Below are 15804 nucleotides of genomic sequence, written 5' to 3' on the forward strand. Positions count from 1 at the left end.
ATATTGGTCGTGTAAGCCGACGTGTTGAACTGAACATTACATATTATTGTAATAAACTCGCGATTATAATTAGCAGTAGTGATGGGATCCGCAACGTGCGTGTGTAGATGCTGAATGTGCATTGGGAGAGCACTCACCACTCTCCACGGACGACGTGCGACTGCAGTCCGAGCTGCAATAGTATAAACAACATGGGAGGAGGAGGAGGAAGAGGGGGAGGTTGGTAAGATCGCAGCCAAAGCAAACAGTACAGGGCAAATCGCGCGACACACACACTCACAGCACGCGGGGTGCAGTGTTTATTATGATTATCGTACAAGTACTGAACCCAGCGAGCCGCCTCGCATTCATTTCAGACCACGGCTACCCGTCGGTGGCGAGCGATATTTATTGTTGGAAACTCATTTGTTTAAAAGTTTTTTTGTCTGTGCTTTAGTTTGTCGTCCTTCATCCGCACATCCAATGAGCACGGTTGGCTACGTACTGTGCGAAAGAAGTTCAACGTGCAAAAATGTTTGTACGTTTTCTATAAGGCGCAGCAGACCCAGGCCGCATTGGTCAGTGGTGGTGAAGTATGGTCAAACAGCACCCTCCCCCCCCCCTCCATGACCGATACAGTATGGCAAGCCCTCCATTCAGGAGTGGATTGATAGCGGTCTGTAAAGTAACACAGACAACACCAACGGTGGTGCTGTCGAATCGGTAATAGAGTTTGTTCAACACGTGTCACTTATTTGATTGGCCGTGTCGGGTCAAGTAGGGTTGAAGGCACACAATTTATTTGCACGATGACCTAACCCAAAATAAACAAATCGTGATGTTGGCCGTGAAACCCTTCGTACGAAAATAACATTGAGCTAATTATTACTACTCATTGCACTTGAGCTAAAAGTGTGATTGATACAGCAAGCGTGGTCTGTAGACGATCGTGTGAACACGGCCACTCCGGTTTACTGGCAGTCGCTACTGAGGTCATCAGAGGGTCACTGCAGCCAGGCATCTCCTATGCTTCGCGGTGCCAGACACGGTGCTACACGTGGTGTCACGCACGGTGCCACACACGGTCTGTGTGAGATGGTACCACACAGGAGGCCCTGGGGTCGATCCAGACCCTGATGCCTGCTGTATATTTGGAGTGTGTGTGTGTCTCTCTCCCCGTGGTCGCGTGGATTTTTATCTGATTCCTCCGGTTTTTTTCCCCTTCCACATTTATCATCAACTTCAAGAATTTAGAGTATTTGGCTGATATAAATTCCCACGTGATAAGCCACTTCGTTGAGCGATCATTTGCGGCCAGGTCGCTTCTGAAAAATGAGCTACTTGGTTCAGTGGGCCTTACCTGGTAAAATAAAACATAGTTTAGTTTAGATACATGAACTGTGCAGCAGCGTGCCGCTTCTCTGGGACTGCCAACGAGGCCCCCAGTTGATAGATCATCGGCTAACTCCATCATCATCAGCAGCAACCCACAATCATCATCAGCAGAAGCAGCAGCAGAACCAACCCGCCATCACCACGCGCCCTGTAGTCTAAACTCGTACTCATGATGACGAGGATGATTGATGTCTTGAGAAGCAATAATAACTGGGTAAATTCTTAATTAAAACCAAAAACCGCTTCGAGTTGAAAATGTACTGCTGCTGTTGGATTTCCAAATGTGTGACAACTCTGGACAGCACTGGTGTCTCCACACACACACGGTCCCTACAGCACGGGTGTCTCTACACACACACGGTCCCTATAGCACGGGTGTCTCCATACACACACACACGGTCCCTACAGCACGGGTGTCTCCACACACACACGGTCCCTACAGCACGGGTGTCTCTACACACACACGGTCTCTACAGCACGGGTGTCTCCACACACACAGACGGTCCCTACAGCACGGGTGTCTCCACACACACACACGGTCCCTGCAGCACGGGTGTCTCCATACACACACACGGTCCTTACAGCACGGGTGTCTCCACACACACACACGGTCCCTACAGCACGGGTGTCTCCACACACACACACGGTCCCTACAGCACGGGTGTCTCCACACACACACACGGTCCCTATAGCACGGGTGTCTCCACACACACACACGGTCCCTACAGCACGGGTGTCGCCACACACACACACGGTCCCTGCAGCACGGGTGTCTCCACACACACACCGTCCCTACAGCACGGGTGTCTACATACACACACACGGTCCCTATAGCACGGGTCTCTCCACACACACACACACACGGTCCCTATAGCACGGGTCTCTCCACACACACACGGTCCCTACAGCACGGGTGTCTCCACACACACACACGGTCCCTATAGCACGGGTGTCTCCATACACACACACGGTTCCTGCAGCACGGGTGTCTCCACACACACACACGGTTCCTGCAGCACGGGTGTCTCCACACACACACACGGTCCCTACAGCACGGGTGTCTACATACACACACACGGTCCCTATAGCACGGGTCTCTCCACACACACACACACGGTCCCTATAGCACGGGTCTCTCCACACACACACACAGTCCCTATAGCACGGGTGTCTCCACACACACACACGGTCCCTATAGCACGGGTGTCTCCATACACACACACGGTCCCTGCAGCACGGGTGTCTCCACACACACACAAACACAAAGATCCCCCGCATAGCCTGAACTGACAGTTTGGGCAAGTGTTGTTAGCGAGCACCGATGATGGCCGGCAAGGCACACGAGGGTTGGGTGGACAACACCACGCCCGGCCGCCTTTGTCTCCACAGTGGCACCGGGTACTTATTTGAGGCCAAGTATCTCCACACACACTGGGGGACCCTGCAGGGCAATCCGCTGCTGCAGCTCCGTGTTTGTTGACACCGCCGTGGCCCGCGCTTCGTTTGTTGATTCGCAGCGGCGACTTCGAACGCGGCTCAAAGCTCAGCCGAGCGCGCGACGGTTCGCGCAGCGGCCTGCATGCGTGGCACGCAGCTCGCACGCATTCAGAGTAGGAATCTTCATTTAGACTGCAGGAGGAATCTGATGAGCTGCGAAGGTCTTTGTCACAGATGTCCAGATTCCCCCAGTGCGGCACTTTAGCGTTTACACACTTACGCACAGATCCATAGACTACTTACAGAGACCCATAGACTTACACACTGATCTCTAGACTCACACAGAGACCCATAGACTTACACAGAGATCTATAGACTAACACAGAGACCCATAGACTTACACAGAGACCCATAGACTTACACAGAGATCTATTGCCTAACACAGAGACCCATAGACTCACACAGAGAGCTATAGACTCACACAGAGACTCGTAGGCTTACACAGAGATCTATAGACTAACACAGAGACCCATAGACTAACACAGAGACCAATAGACTCACACAGAGGTCTATAGACTAACACAGATACCCATAGACTCACACAGAGACCCACAGACTCACACAGAGACTCATAGGCTTACACAGAGACCCATGGATTACTCAGAGATCGTTAGCGAGATGTTAACGACCGCGCCTGGTATACAGGATGTTGTGGGTTCGATCCCGACCCTGACGCCTGCTGTATATTTGGAGTTTGCATGTCTCTCTTTCCCTGTGGTCGTGTGGATTTTTCTCCGGGTCATGCGTTCGAGTGTTTGGCTACTGCTATCAATGTCCACGTGATAAGCCACTTCGTTAACCTATCATTTGTGGCCAGGTAGCTTCTGAAAAAATAGTTACATAGCTCAGTGAGACTTACCTGGAAAAATAAAAAATAGGTTCAATGAGTTTTAGCTGTTGGCGAACACCCATTGAAAAGTCGAATGATTTCGTTCCCAAAAAAGTACTAAGGCATTGACGCTCATCTCCTGCTGACTGTTTAAAGTAACTCTACAAGAATATTTCTAGTAGGCCGGGTCGAGGGTTAGAGGCCAGAACACTGAGCCGGCACCGCTGCGATCCAGAGTACGAATTCAGGCAGTCACCCGTGATTAAACTAGGTCACCAGTGACTTACACAGAGACCCACAGACTCACACTGAGATCCATAGACTTACACAGAGACCCATAGACTTACACAGAGATCCAAAGACTTACACAGAGATCCCGACTCACATAGAGATCGATAGACTTACACAGAGACCCATAGACTTACACAGACACCCATAGACTTACACAGAGATCCACAGACTTCCACAGAGATCCATAGACTTACACAGATACCCATAGACACATAGACGCACGTAGACTGGGCTGTTGTTAAACCGGGCTCTCTAGCGTAGCGAGTTGATGGTCAAATCTGTAAATCTCTCTAAACCGGCTCAAGCTTCTCGTAAACCACGTGACTCCTGTGTGTGGCCACCCACATTCTGAACCCCTCGCCTCTGCGCCGCCCCCTGTGAGAACAGACGTCGCTTACCCTCCTCCGTGTAGCAGCGTCGAGGCTCTGATGTAGCCTCATCTCTCTCTCCTCATCTCTCCTCACCCTTTGGCTCCTTGTCCTTTTCCACCCTTGTCCTCTTATTTCCCATTTTCTTCTCAGTTCCCTTTCATTGTCCCGTGCATCATTCACATCGTAGACTCGACTCCCTTTCCCGTGGTGTGTGCCACGGGTGGAAGTGGGGGGAGGGGGTAACACATTTGTTCGTGGCGAGACGAGCCCATGACAGACTAGTTACAGGCTGGGAACACCAGACGGTCCAATGTCCTGTGTGTACGTTGGGGTTAGAGATGGTTCCATCCCCGGCTACCAATGACTGCACACACATTTAAAAAAATAAAACCCCATTTGATGTTGAACACACCGCACCAAAAGTGCTTGCTAACGTTGTTTAATTTGTTGTCCTTCACCCACAGCACCTCCGATTCGCACAGCTGCTGGCTAATGAACGGTGCGAAAGAAGTTCAACATACATACACATAGGTCCATGATAGAGTAAGATATCACTAGCGTAAGATATCAACAACCGACATTCGCCACTAAGTGGGGGTGACGTCACCACGGCGCCTGTGCCAGGCTACGTGCACGTTAAGGACTTAAGATATTACAACCCCGCTGACTAACGGTGGCTGTGGCTGGGAATCAAACTCAAGGTGATGGTGCGGGGGGAGGGCGAATTCACGGCGCAGTGTGCTAACTGCTGCGCCAGCGCTCCCCAGCGTGGGAGACGCGCTGGGATGGGATGGTGGGTGGTGAGAGTCGCGCTGGGATGGGATGGTGGTGGTGGGTGGAGGGGGGAGGGTCGCGCTGGGATGGTGGTGGTTGTGGGTGGGGGGTCGCGGTTATTTTGAGAGGCGCAGGAATCCGCCACGACTCGGACCGCGTTGTTTCAGCTGCGCGCGCCACTGACAGCGGCCGGCAGTATAGCCATCACTACAGTCTACACACGTGTTGTATACTGTATAGCCATCACTACAGTCTACACACGTGTTGTATACTGTATAGCCATCACTACAGTCTACACACGTGTTGTATACTGTATGTCCATCACTACAGTCTACACACGTGTTGTATACTCTATAGCCATCACTACAGTCTACACACGTGTTGTATACTCTATAGCCATCACTACAGTCTACACACGTGTTGTATACTGTATGTCCATCACTACAGTCTACACACGTGTTGTATACTCTATATCCATCACTACAGTCTACACACGTGTTGTATACTGTATGTCCATCATTACAGTCTACACACGTGTTGTATACTCTATAGCCATCACTACAGTCTACACACGTGTTGTATACTGTATGTCCATCACTACAGTCTACACACGTGTTGTATACTGTATGTCCATCACTACAGTCTACACACGTGTTGTATACTGTATGTCCATCACTACAGTCTACACACGTGTTGTATACTCTATATCCATCACTACAGTCTACACACGTGTTGTATACTGTATAGCCATCACTACAGTCTACACACGTGTTGTATACTGTATGTCCATCACTACAGTCTACACACGTGTTGTATACTCTATGTCCATCACTACAGTCTACACACGTGTTGTATACTCTATATCCATCACTACAGTCTACACACGTGTTGTATACTGTATAGCCATCACTACAGTCTACACACGTGTTGTATACTGTATATCCATCACTACAGTCTACACACGTGTTGTATACTCTATAGCCATCACTACAGTCTACACACGTGTTGTATACTGTATGTCCATCACTACAGTCTACACACGTGTTGTATACTGTATGTCCATCACTACAGTCTACACACGTGTTGTATACTGTATGTCCATCACTACAGTCTACACACGTTTTGTATACTCTATAGCCATCACTACAGTCTACACACGTGTTGTATACTCTATATCCATCACTACAGTCTACACACGTGTTGTATACTGTATAGCCATCACTACAGTCTACACACGTGTTGTATACTGTATGTCCATCACTACAGTCTACACACGTGTTGTATACTCTATGTCCATCACTACAGTCTACACACGTGTTGTATACTCTATATCCATCACTACAGTCTACACACGTGTTGTATACTGTATAGCCATCACTACAGTCTACACACGTGTTGTATACTGTATATCCATCACTACAGTCTACACACGTGTTGTATACTCTATGTCCATCACTACAGTCTACACACGTGTTGTATACTCTATATCCATCACTACAGTCTACACACGTGTTGTATACTGTATGTCCATCACTACAGTCTACACACGTGTTGTATACTGTATGTCCATCACTACAGTCTACACACGTGTTGTATACTCTATATCCATCACTACAGTCTACACACGTGTTGTATACTTATTTCGCTGGCAGCCATCGCCGAGTCGCCCGCTGCCCCATCGGCTTCAGCGGGCACACGGGACGAGGGAGCGAAGTCACTCGGTGCTTCTCTTGATGAAGGGGAGCGTGACCACACTGCAATGTGTGTTGTGATCAACGTCTCGTTACAGCTGAGCGCCGTTCAGTCGGCGGGACAAAAAATGAACGCCTCCCCATGCCTTCATTGGAAAACAACAGCTTTGTCGTTGAGCGCTGGATAAACCATTCTGGTAAAAAAAAACCTTGTAGGCTCACGCGTGGGGGCAACCTCCCATTGGAACACAACAGCAGCTGTTAAACACGACGCGTTTGATTTATCGGTAAAAATCTGGAGAGCAAGGGTATAAATCTCGAGCGGTAGTTCTTAATCTCTGGTGCACGCAACCCCTGGGGGTGCGAGATGCCCTTTCTGGGGGTGCCAGACATGGCCAGATTTCTTTTTTCAAGGTAAACAATCGAAATTCAAGTTAAGCACGGGCACGTAAGTACTACTTTGTTTCATCAAACCTACGTATTTATTCACATTATAAAAAATATATGATTGGGGACTAAAGGGGTGCAAGGCTACAGTGAAGGTTAAGAACCACTGAATTCGACATTGCTTCCTCCACGCTGCTTGCACGCGGTCAGGAATTTAAAACATCCGCAAGTCCAACTTGCCAGGTTCGATCCCTACATTGCCGGTGAACGTATGCAATCTTCCTGAAATGACGCGCTCTTGAAGAAGGACCATTGCCCGAAACGTCGCCCCACGCAGTGTTGTTATTGAAGAATATGCTGAGTATTTTGATTGTTAATTGTCCTTGTGCCACCACTGCCAATGCAACAGCAACAGCATCGCCACAATTTGTTTACTCATAATGTGTAGATTGAAACCGACGCACGCATCACGAAGTGGATTCAATAAAAAAAACAGTTCAGCGGGAAACATTTGTTATAATTTAATATTCATTCGGCCCCATGGTATTTAAAGTTATGTCTCCAACTCTTATCCACTCTACCTCTCTGGCCAGTGTTCTATGAACAAGGAGCATTGCCCAAAACGTCGCCAATTATACATTACGAAACAGTCGTTAATTTTGAAGCCACACATTGTTTTTGTGTGTTCAATGTATTTGTTTCTATCCAATTGAAGAATTAAACCATGGTTGGAAGTGGTAATGATGATGACGGCGCTGATGAAAATGCTGATGGTGGTGCTGACGACAGTGATGATGATTGATTAATGATAGTGGTGGTGGTGATTATGGTGGTGCTGATTATTGTGCTGCTGCTGATTGTAGTTCCTAGTGATGGTGGTGCTGAAGATTGTGGTGGTGCTGATGATCGAGGCGCTGATGATAATGCTGTTCTGCTCACCTGCTCGTGTCGAGTCCGCTATCTCCTCTCTCATCAAACTCGACCCCCATCGGGAGCCCAGAACCCGGGCTCTCGGGGGCCCGACCAAACGCGCCGCTCCCCCTCTCCCCGAGTCCCCGGACCCCTGGCCCAGCGCCTCGGGCCCCTGTCCCTGGTCCTCGGGCCACTGCCTCCGATCCTCGGGCTCCTATCCCAGCTCCTCCGGCCCCTGTCGCAGCTCCGCGGGCCCCCGTCTCCGCCTCACGGCGGCCGGGAGCGTGCAGCCCCGTGGCCGAGTCCGCGCCGAAACAGCGCGAGAGTCGCATGGCCCTGCCTGAGGGGTCTCGGTGGACCGGCGGGGCCCGGACTGCGCCTCCTGCTCCTCCTCCCCCCTTCTCGTCGTCTCTCGTGGGGGCCCGGGGGTCGGCGAGCCGAGACAGCCGAGCCAGGGGGAGTGGTGGCTGGGGGGGAGCACCAGCAGCGGGCAGACACAGCGGCCGCAGCGCCTCTGAAGAGCGGAGCGGGGGAGGGGTCAGAGGGAGGAGGTGGGGACGGGAGGGGGGTCAGGGCAGGAAGGGGGTTGCGAGTCTTGCAGGTGGGAGTGTGAGTGCCCGCTCACGGCCAACACCAGGGACGATCATCTGAACCGGGTCTTGGGCCGCCCCTAGGCTGACTCAGCCTCAAATGAGTACCCGGTGCGGTGTGTAAACATCGCCACTGGGGAGACAAAGGCGGTCGGGCGTGGTTTTGGCCACCCACCCCCTCGTGTGCCGTGCCGGCCTTCACAGGTGCTACTCGCTAACAGCACTTGCCCCAACAGTCTGTTAAGGCCTTTCGGGGGATCACAACCAAAACCAGTGACAATTATCTGAACCGGTCATGGGCCTCCCCTAGGTAGACTCAGAATTAAATTAGGGGCCGTCTATAAATTACGTCACGCACCTGGGGGGGAGGGGGGCGGTCAGATATTTGTGACGATGTGTGACGATGTGTGACGAGGGGGGGGGGGTGAGAAATGTGACGTCACATCAAATTGCGCAACTTTAAATAAATATAGACAATACGTTCTACTTAATTAAATTGACTTTTTAATAAATGTTTTCTCCTACAACATCAGAGTGCAGCGGCACATTAAATACGCACTACAATGACAATAGTTTAAAGCGATTTGAAGCATGTTTTATTTTTTTGGGGGGGGGGGGCAGAGCTTTGTGACGTCACATTTGAAGGGGGGTCTGACTTTTTGTGACGCCGTGTGACGATGGGGGGGGGGGTCAAAAATCGTCCAAAATCGCGTGACGTCATTTATGGACGGTCCCTTAGTACTCTATCTGGTGTGGTGTGTAAACATCACCACTGGGGAGACAAAGGCGGCCGGGCGCGGTGCTGGCCACCCACCCCCTCGTGTGCCGTGCCGGCCTTCATAGGTGCTCACTAACAACACTTGCCCCTACTGACTGGTAAAGGCTATACGGGGGATCTTTGTCTTTTGCCTTTTTGAAGTGGGGAGCGATAGTGTAGTGGGGGGGGGGTTGCCCCATGTGGAGTGACGTCACCCGTTAATGGTTATTGGGGAGGGGTGCGGCATGTGGAGTGACGTCACCCGCTCATGATTATTAATGAGGGGAGGGGTGTGGCATGTGGAGTGCGCGACCTTGTGCGTTAGTGTAAATTTCCACGCGGGCATGAATATTAATGAAGAGGGGGGGGGCTCTTTTGCAGTGACGTCACGTACGGATGTAGCACTGTGCTGTGTATATTTATTTTTTTACCGTCATTTTCTGGAAAGAAACGTCATTTGAAACGACTTTGCGGAATAAATTATTTAATTCAGCTCGACCTTCCTCTGCTTTAGTGTAAAAATCCACCCAATCATGAATTTTAATGAGGGGGGGGGGGGTGGGCCTCATGGAGTGACATCACGTGTGGGGGGGCTCATTTGCAGTGACGTCACGCGCGGGACACATTCGACTCACACATAGACTTACACACATCGACTCACATACACGTACATAGACTGACACACACATCGACCTACACACACACATATGGACTTACACACAACAACAACCGCCATTCGCCACTAAGTGGCGGTGACGTCACCACGACGCTTGTGCCAGGCCATGTGCACCTTGAGGCCATGTGAAGTGTCGAACGCCCGCTGGCAGGAGGTCACGGGGCAGACCCAGGTGCCACGGGTCGACTGACTGAGATGACTGGCTGATGCACCACCTGTGCCCCCTACTGTGCCAACCTACTATGCTTTAGCCACCTGGCGCTCCGCTCGTTGTTGTGAGCGTCGCTCCTCCGCCCTCCGTTGTTGTTGGAGGGCGACTGCCTTCAACTGCCCAGTAGCGTCCTTCACGAGCCTCCTCCACAGAGGCCGATCTTGACACCGCTGGTACCAGTCATCGGCAAGTCCACTCAGCTCCACGTCCTCCTGTACCACATCACTCCATCTATTCTCTAGCCCGTGCCGCGCCTGTTTAGCCCCCTCGATCCGGCCGAACAAAAGCTGTTTCGGCATGCGGTGGCTGGGCATGCGGGCTACATGACCCAGCCAACGCAGCCTTGCCTGCCGAAGGAGCTCACCGATGGGACTTTGCCCAGATCTTTCAGGGATTTGTGAGCTCCTCACACAATCCAGGCTGGTTAAACCCAGGATGGATCGTAGGCAGGCTAGTCTAAATGTTTCTAACTGGCGAAGATGTTCCATTAGGGGGGTCCACGTTTCGCAAGCGTAGAGAAGGGAGGGAATGACCGTGACCAGGTAGCTTCCACACAGCATTACGCAACCGATGAAAAGATATTGCCGCTCGACTGATTCGGAGTGAGACCTCTGCTGTTAAACTGGAGCCGGTCATAAGCACACTGCCCAGGTATGGGAAACTCTCCACTCTCTCCACAACTGCCCCATCACCGATTGGGAGTTGTGGGGGTGGAGTGTCCGATGGTACAAATACCCAGGCAGGTGCCTAGTTTTGGTGGGGCTGATGTTAAGGCCCCATCTATTAGTGGCACGCTCCAGTCTCAGTAGCAGCGTCTCCAACTCCTCCTCTGAATGAGGAGCTATTACCAAATCATCGGCATACATAACGTGGTTGAGCAATAGGGAGCCATCCTTTGACTGCACCCGGGCATCGATCAGCCTCCCATTATATCTATACCAAATGGAGATTCCCCTGGTACAGCTATTGAAGGCTTCACGAACTACGTGGTCAAAATAGATGTTAAATAATGTGGGAGCCAGAGGACATCCCTGTCGCACCCCAAGGTGTACAGGGAATGGCTCTGACTCCCGGCCACGTAGTTTTACCCGGGCCCGCTCACCATCATGAAGGTCCTTAATGATCGTGAGCAGAGGGTCAGGGACTCCAAAAGCACGAAGAACAACCCAGAGCCCAGGCCTACTGATGGTATCATAGGCCTTGACCAGGTCAATAAAGCAGAGATGTAGGTCTTGCTGGAATTCCCTACACCTCTGCTGTAGCAGAGGGACAGAAAATATGGCATCTGTGCAGGACCGCCCTTTCCTGAAACCGCATTGGGGCTCAACAAGCCTCTCCGCCAGTGTGCCTGGTAAGGTGGTGTAGAACAATCCTTGCCAGGACCTTTCCCGGCACACTGAGGAGTGAGATGCCCCTGTAGTTGTTATAGTCTGTGCTGTCACCCTTCTTAAAGAGGGGGACCACCAGGGCATGCTTCCAATCCTGCAGAACCCGGCCAGTGGTCCAGACTGTTGTTATGATGTTATCTAGGGCAGTCTGTGCACAAACGCCACCCTCCCTCAGCATTTCGCTTGGGAGATCATCTCTGCCTGCTGCCATTCCTGGTCTCAGACTCCGGATCGCCTTCAGTACTTCCTCAACAGATGGCACCTCAGCCAGCCACTCACAGGGGGTGACTTCTTCCAATATTTGAGGCACTGCAGCCTCAGCAGGGTCATCCCCACTTTGTGCCACGATATTTTCCTGGCTGAGGGATTTTCCCTCCCCCAGGACCTCACATAAATGCTCAGCAAATCTGCAAACCTGTTCCTGGGGGTCGGAGATTGGATCACCGTTTTTTCCCCTAATGATGGTAATAGGTGTGGCGCTGCAGGTTACTTTTTTGATTAAGTTAAATAGAGATTTGTGATCGCGGGCCACTGAGGCAGACTCCATCTACTCAGCAACCCGCGACCACCACCCATCCTGGCAGCGCCTCACGGCTCTCCGAACCTCAGAGAGAAGGCTGCGGTAAGCCTCCTCATTCTCTGACGTGGGATTCTGTAGCCGATGACAGTGGGCCTGTCGCTTTTTCTCAACTATCCTGAACACCTCCTCTGTCAGACAGGGTCTCTGGCGAGGTCTGGACCGCGTACCCAAAGCAGCCAATGCAGCTGCATGAGTGACAGTCCTAAACCTCGCCCATTTACCCTCGACATCAGGAGGAGTGGGGGATGATGTCAACCCCAGCCGCAAGCGATGACGAAATTCTTGCTTGCAACTTTCATCAGATAACTGAGACTAGGCCACTTTAGGTTGGAATGGGGTCCTGGGTGTACACCCACCACCGGAGCGGAAGAATGGCAGGCGCATCTTACAGATGACAAGTCGATGTTCAGAGGGTAGATCAGCTCCACGGTAGGTCCTGGTGTCATGGACATGGGCTCGCATCCGTTGGTCCATCACTATGTAGTCCAGCAGATGTTCTTGCTTGGACCCGGCATGCATTCATGATGTTGTGTGGATGCGCCAATGCCGGAACAGCGTGTTGGTAATTACAAGCCCATGGACTGCACAAAAATCTAGCAGCCTCCTACCATTGTTATTGATCTGATCTGGCTCATGCCCTCCAATCACTCCAGACCAGGTGCCAGCATCATGACCAACTCGGGCATTGAAGTCACCCAACAAAATGACTCTATCCCGAGGGGCCACTTTAGCCAGCACCTGTGACAGGAGGTCATAGAAGGCATCTGACTCATCGGCTTTGCCTGCATCCCTCCACGGATGTTCGTCTTCGGTGGGGGCATAAGTTACCACGACCACCACTCCTCGCCTCTGGTTGATGGGAAGGCGAGCCCAAAGTAGCCTGGGGCTTACAGCTTCCCACACCTCACCGCCACGCTCCCATGCCCCCTTCATTCTCTTGTTCAAAAGAAGAGCCACACCCTGTTGTTTGGCAGTCTGCTGCCCCGAGTAGAGGACTGTCCACCCCTCATGGTGGCAGGAGCCAGAACTGGTCCACCAGACCTCCTGAATGCCACAGAGATCCAGGCGGTACTGGTCCAGCTCCCGACAGAGAAGTGGCAGCCTCTCCTCCACAGTGAGCATTCGAACATTCCACGTGGCCACACGAAGTGGCTTTTCATTGTTTCTGGAGGAGCCCCGAGGGTAGAGATTCAATCTCCTTGCTCCGAACAATTGGGGTTTGGCCAGGAGACGTCATAGATGCCTGTCCCCCCGGGGCCTCCAGCACAAGCTTATTAGTTAGATATTTTAAACGTGGTTTAGTGGTAATTTTTTTAAGGTGGAGGGGTTACCAGCCCCTCGCACCCATCCAAAGCCCCCGTTTAGCCCCTGTGGTGGTCACAGACGCCATGAGGGGAGGACCCAATCGGAATTGGCCCTCCCCCCATAGCACTGTCCACGACAGAGTTGCCCCTCTGGCACCGCGAGGAGGTAGGGGGTTGTTTTGCCGGACCACACATTGAAACACACACACATACGGACTTACACACATTTGGACTAACACACACACACATGGACTCACACACACATACATCGACATACACACACACACACACATCGACTGACACACGCACATAGAGCCACACACACACATCGACGTACACACACACACATCAACGGCGCAGACCGAAGATGCCACAGGTCGACTGACTGAGACGACTGGCTGATGCACCACCTGTGCTCCCTACTGTGCCAACTTGCTGTGCTTTAGCCACTCGGCGCTCCACTCGTTGTTGTGAGCGTCGCTCCTCCGTCCTCCGTTGTTGTTGGAGGGAGACTGCCTCCAACTGCCCAATAGCATCCTTCACGAGCCTCCTCCACAGAGGCTGATCTTGACACCGCTGGTACCAGTCATCAGCAAGTCCACTCAGCTCCACATCCTCCTGTACCATCGATCAGCCTCCCATTGTATCTGTACCAGATGGAAATTCCTCCGGTACAGCTATTGAAGGATTCACGAACTACGTGGTCGAAATAGATGTTAAATAATGTTGGAGCCAGAGGACATCCCTGTCGCACCCCGAGGTGTACAGGGAATGGCTCTGACTCCCGGCCATGTAGTTTTACCCGGGCCCGCTCACCATCATGAAGGTCCTTAATGAGCGTGAGCAGAGGGTCAGGGACTCCGAAAGCACGAAGAACAACCCAGAGCCCAGGCCTACTGATGGTATCATAGGTCTTGACCAGGTCAATAAAGCAGAGATATAGGTATTTTTGGAATTCCCTACACCTCTGCTGTAGCAAACGGACAGAAAATATGGCATCTGTGCAGGACCGCCCTTTCCTGAAACCGCATTGGGGCTCCACAAGCCTCTCTTAAGCGTGCCTAGCAAGGCGATGTTGAATAATCCTTGCCAGGACCTTTCCCGGTACACTGAGGAGTGAGATGCCCCTGTAGTTGTTCAGTCTGTGCGGTCCCCCTTCTTAAAGAGGGGGACCACCACGATTTCTGCCTGAGACCCTGCTTCCTTTCACAGGCAAGACCACCTCAGCTGTACTTAGCTCACTTGGTTTCTCTAATCAAGGACATCTCACTGTCTCCAGATGATTTGCTTGTCAGTTTTGATGTAGTCCCCCTGTTCACCAAGGTACCTGTACCTGACACCATTGCAATCATTGAAGACCTGGTGCAACAAGGATTTAATCCAAATGTACCAACTTTGGTAAGCCACTGCCTTACCAACACTTACTTCACCTGGAATGGTACATTCTACAAACAAAATTAGGGTACCCCAATGGGTTTTCCCTTATCACCAGTGGTAGCGAATGTCATCCAGACATCCACATCAATTCCATACACCTGTCTATAAAATTCACCATGGAAGTGGAAAAGGATGGCAAGCTACCCTTCCTGGATGTTTTGATCGAGAAGAGACCTGATGGCTCGTTGGGACACTGTCTACAGGAAAGCCACCCACACGGATGCCTATCTAAAGCCTGACCACCACCATCAACCAGCCGAGAATTCCCTCATCAAAAACACTACACCATAGGGCCCGTTGCATCTCCGACCAGCACCACCTAGCCAGTGGGTTGGAGCACGTACACCAAGCCCTCAGGATGAACAGATACTCGGAACGTACAATCCGCAAAGCTGTCTCCCCAGCCATATGGAGACAACCTTCTGAGGATCCAACCATAACCATCACTTTACCATACATAGCAGGGGTTACCAAAAATATTTCCAAAATCTGAAACAAACACAAGATCCAGGTTCGTTTCAACACAGTACCCAAAATCCGTGATTTGATCCCATCTGTAAAGGATGTGATTCCTGACATGCAATACCCTGGTGTCTACAAACTGAGTTGTGGTTCTGGCAGCAGTTACATTGGGGAAAGGAAACATGTCTCGGACCGCGTTCGCGAACACAAGGCGGATCTGAAACATGGTAGGACCAATACCTCTGCCGTTGCTGTTAATTGTTTTAACGCTGT

At 51.4% G+C, this 15804-nt stretch overlaps 1 protein-coding gene across 1 annotated transcript in view; it reads right to left on the reverse strand.

The window, feature by feature from the left end:
- The window catches only part of LOC116952525 (uncharacterized), a 30228-nt gene extending 21183 nt beyond the window's left edge, over nucleotides 1–9045 (reverse strand). The window contains exons 1-2 of the mRNA XM_032971937.2: nucleotides 8154–9045; nucleotides 138–172 (exon numbers count right to left, since the gene is read on the reverse strand). Of these exons, the coding sequence (XP_032827828.2) occupies nucleotides 138–172; nucleotides 8154–8458 (340 nt within the window). The 5' untranslated portion in view covers nucleotides 8459–9045. The remainder of the gene's footprint in view (nucleotides 1–137; nucleotides 173–8153) is intronic.
- Nucleotides 9046–15804: the final 6759 nt, after the last annotated feature.

The sequence above is a fragment of the Petromyzon marinus genome, chromosome 47 (assembly GCF_048934315.1).
Source record: "Petromyzon marinus isolate PM22_M1 ecotype Great Lakes invasive population chromosome 47, UKy_Petmar_22M1.pri1.0, whole genome shotgun sequence".
Classification (NCBI taxonomy): domain Eukaryota; kingdom Metazoa; phylum Chordata; class Hyperoartia; order Petromyzontiformes; family Petromyzontidae; genus Petromyzon; species Petromyzon marinus.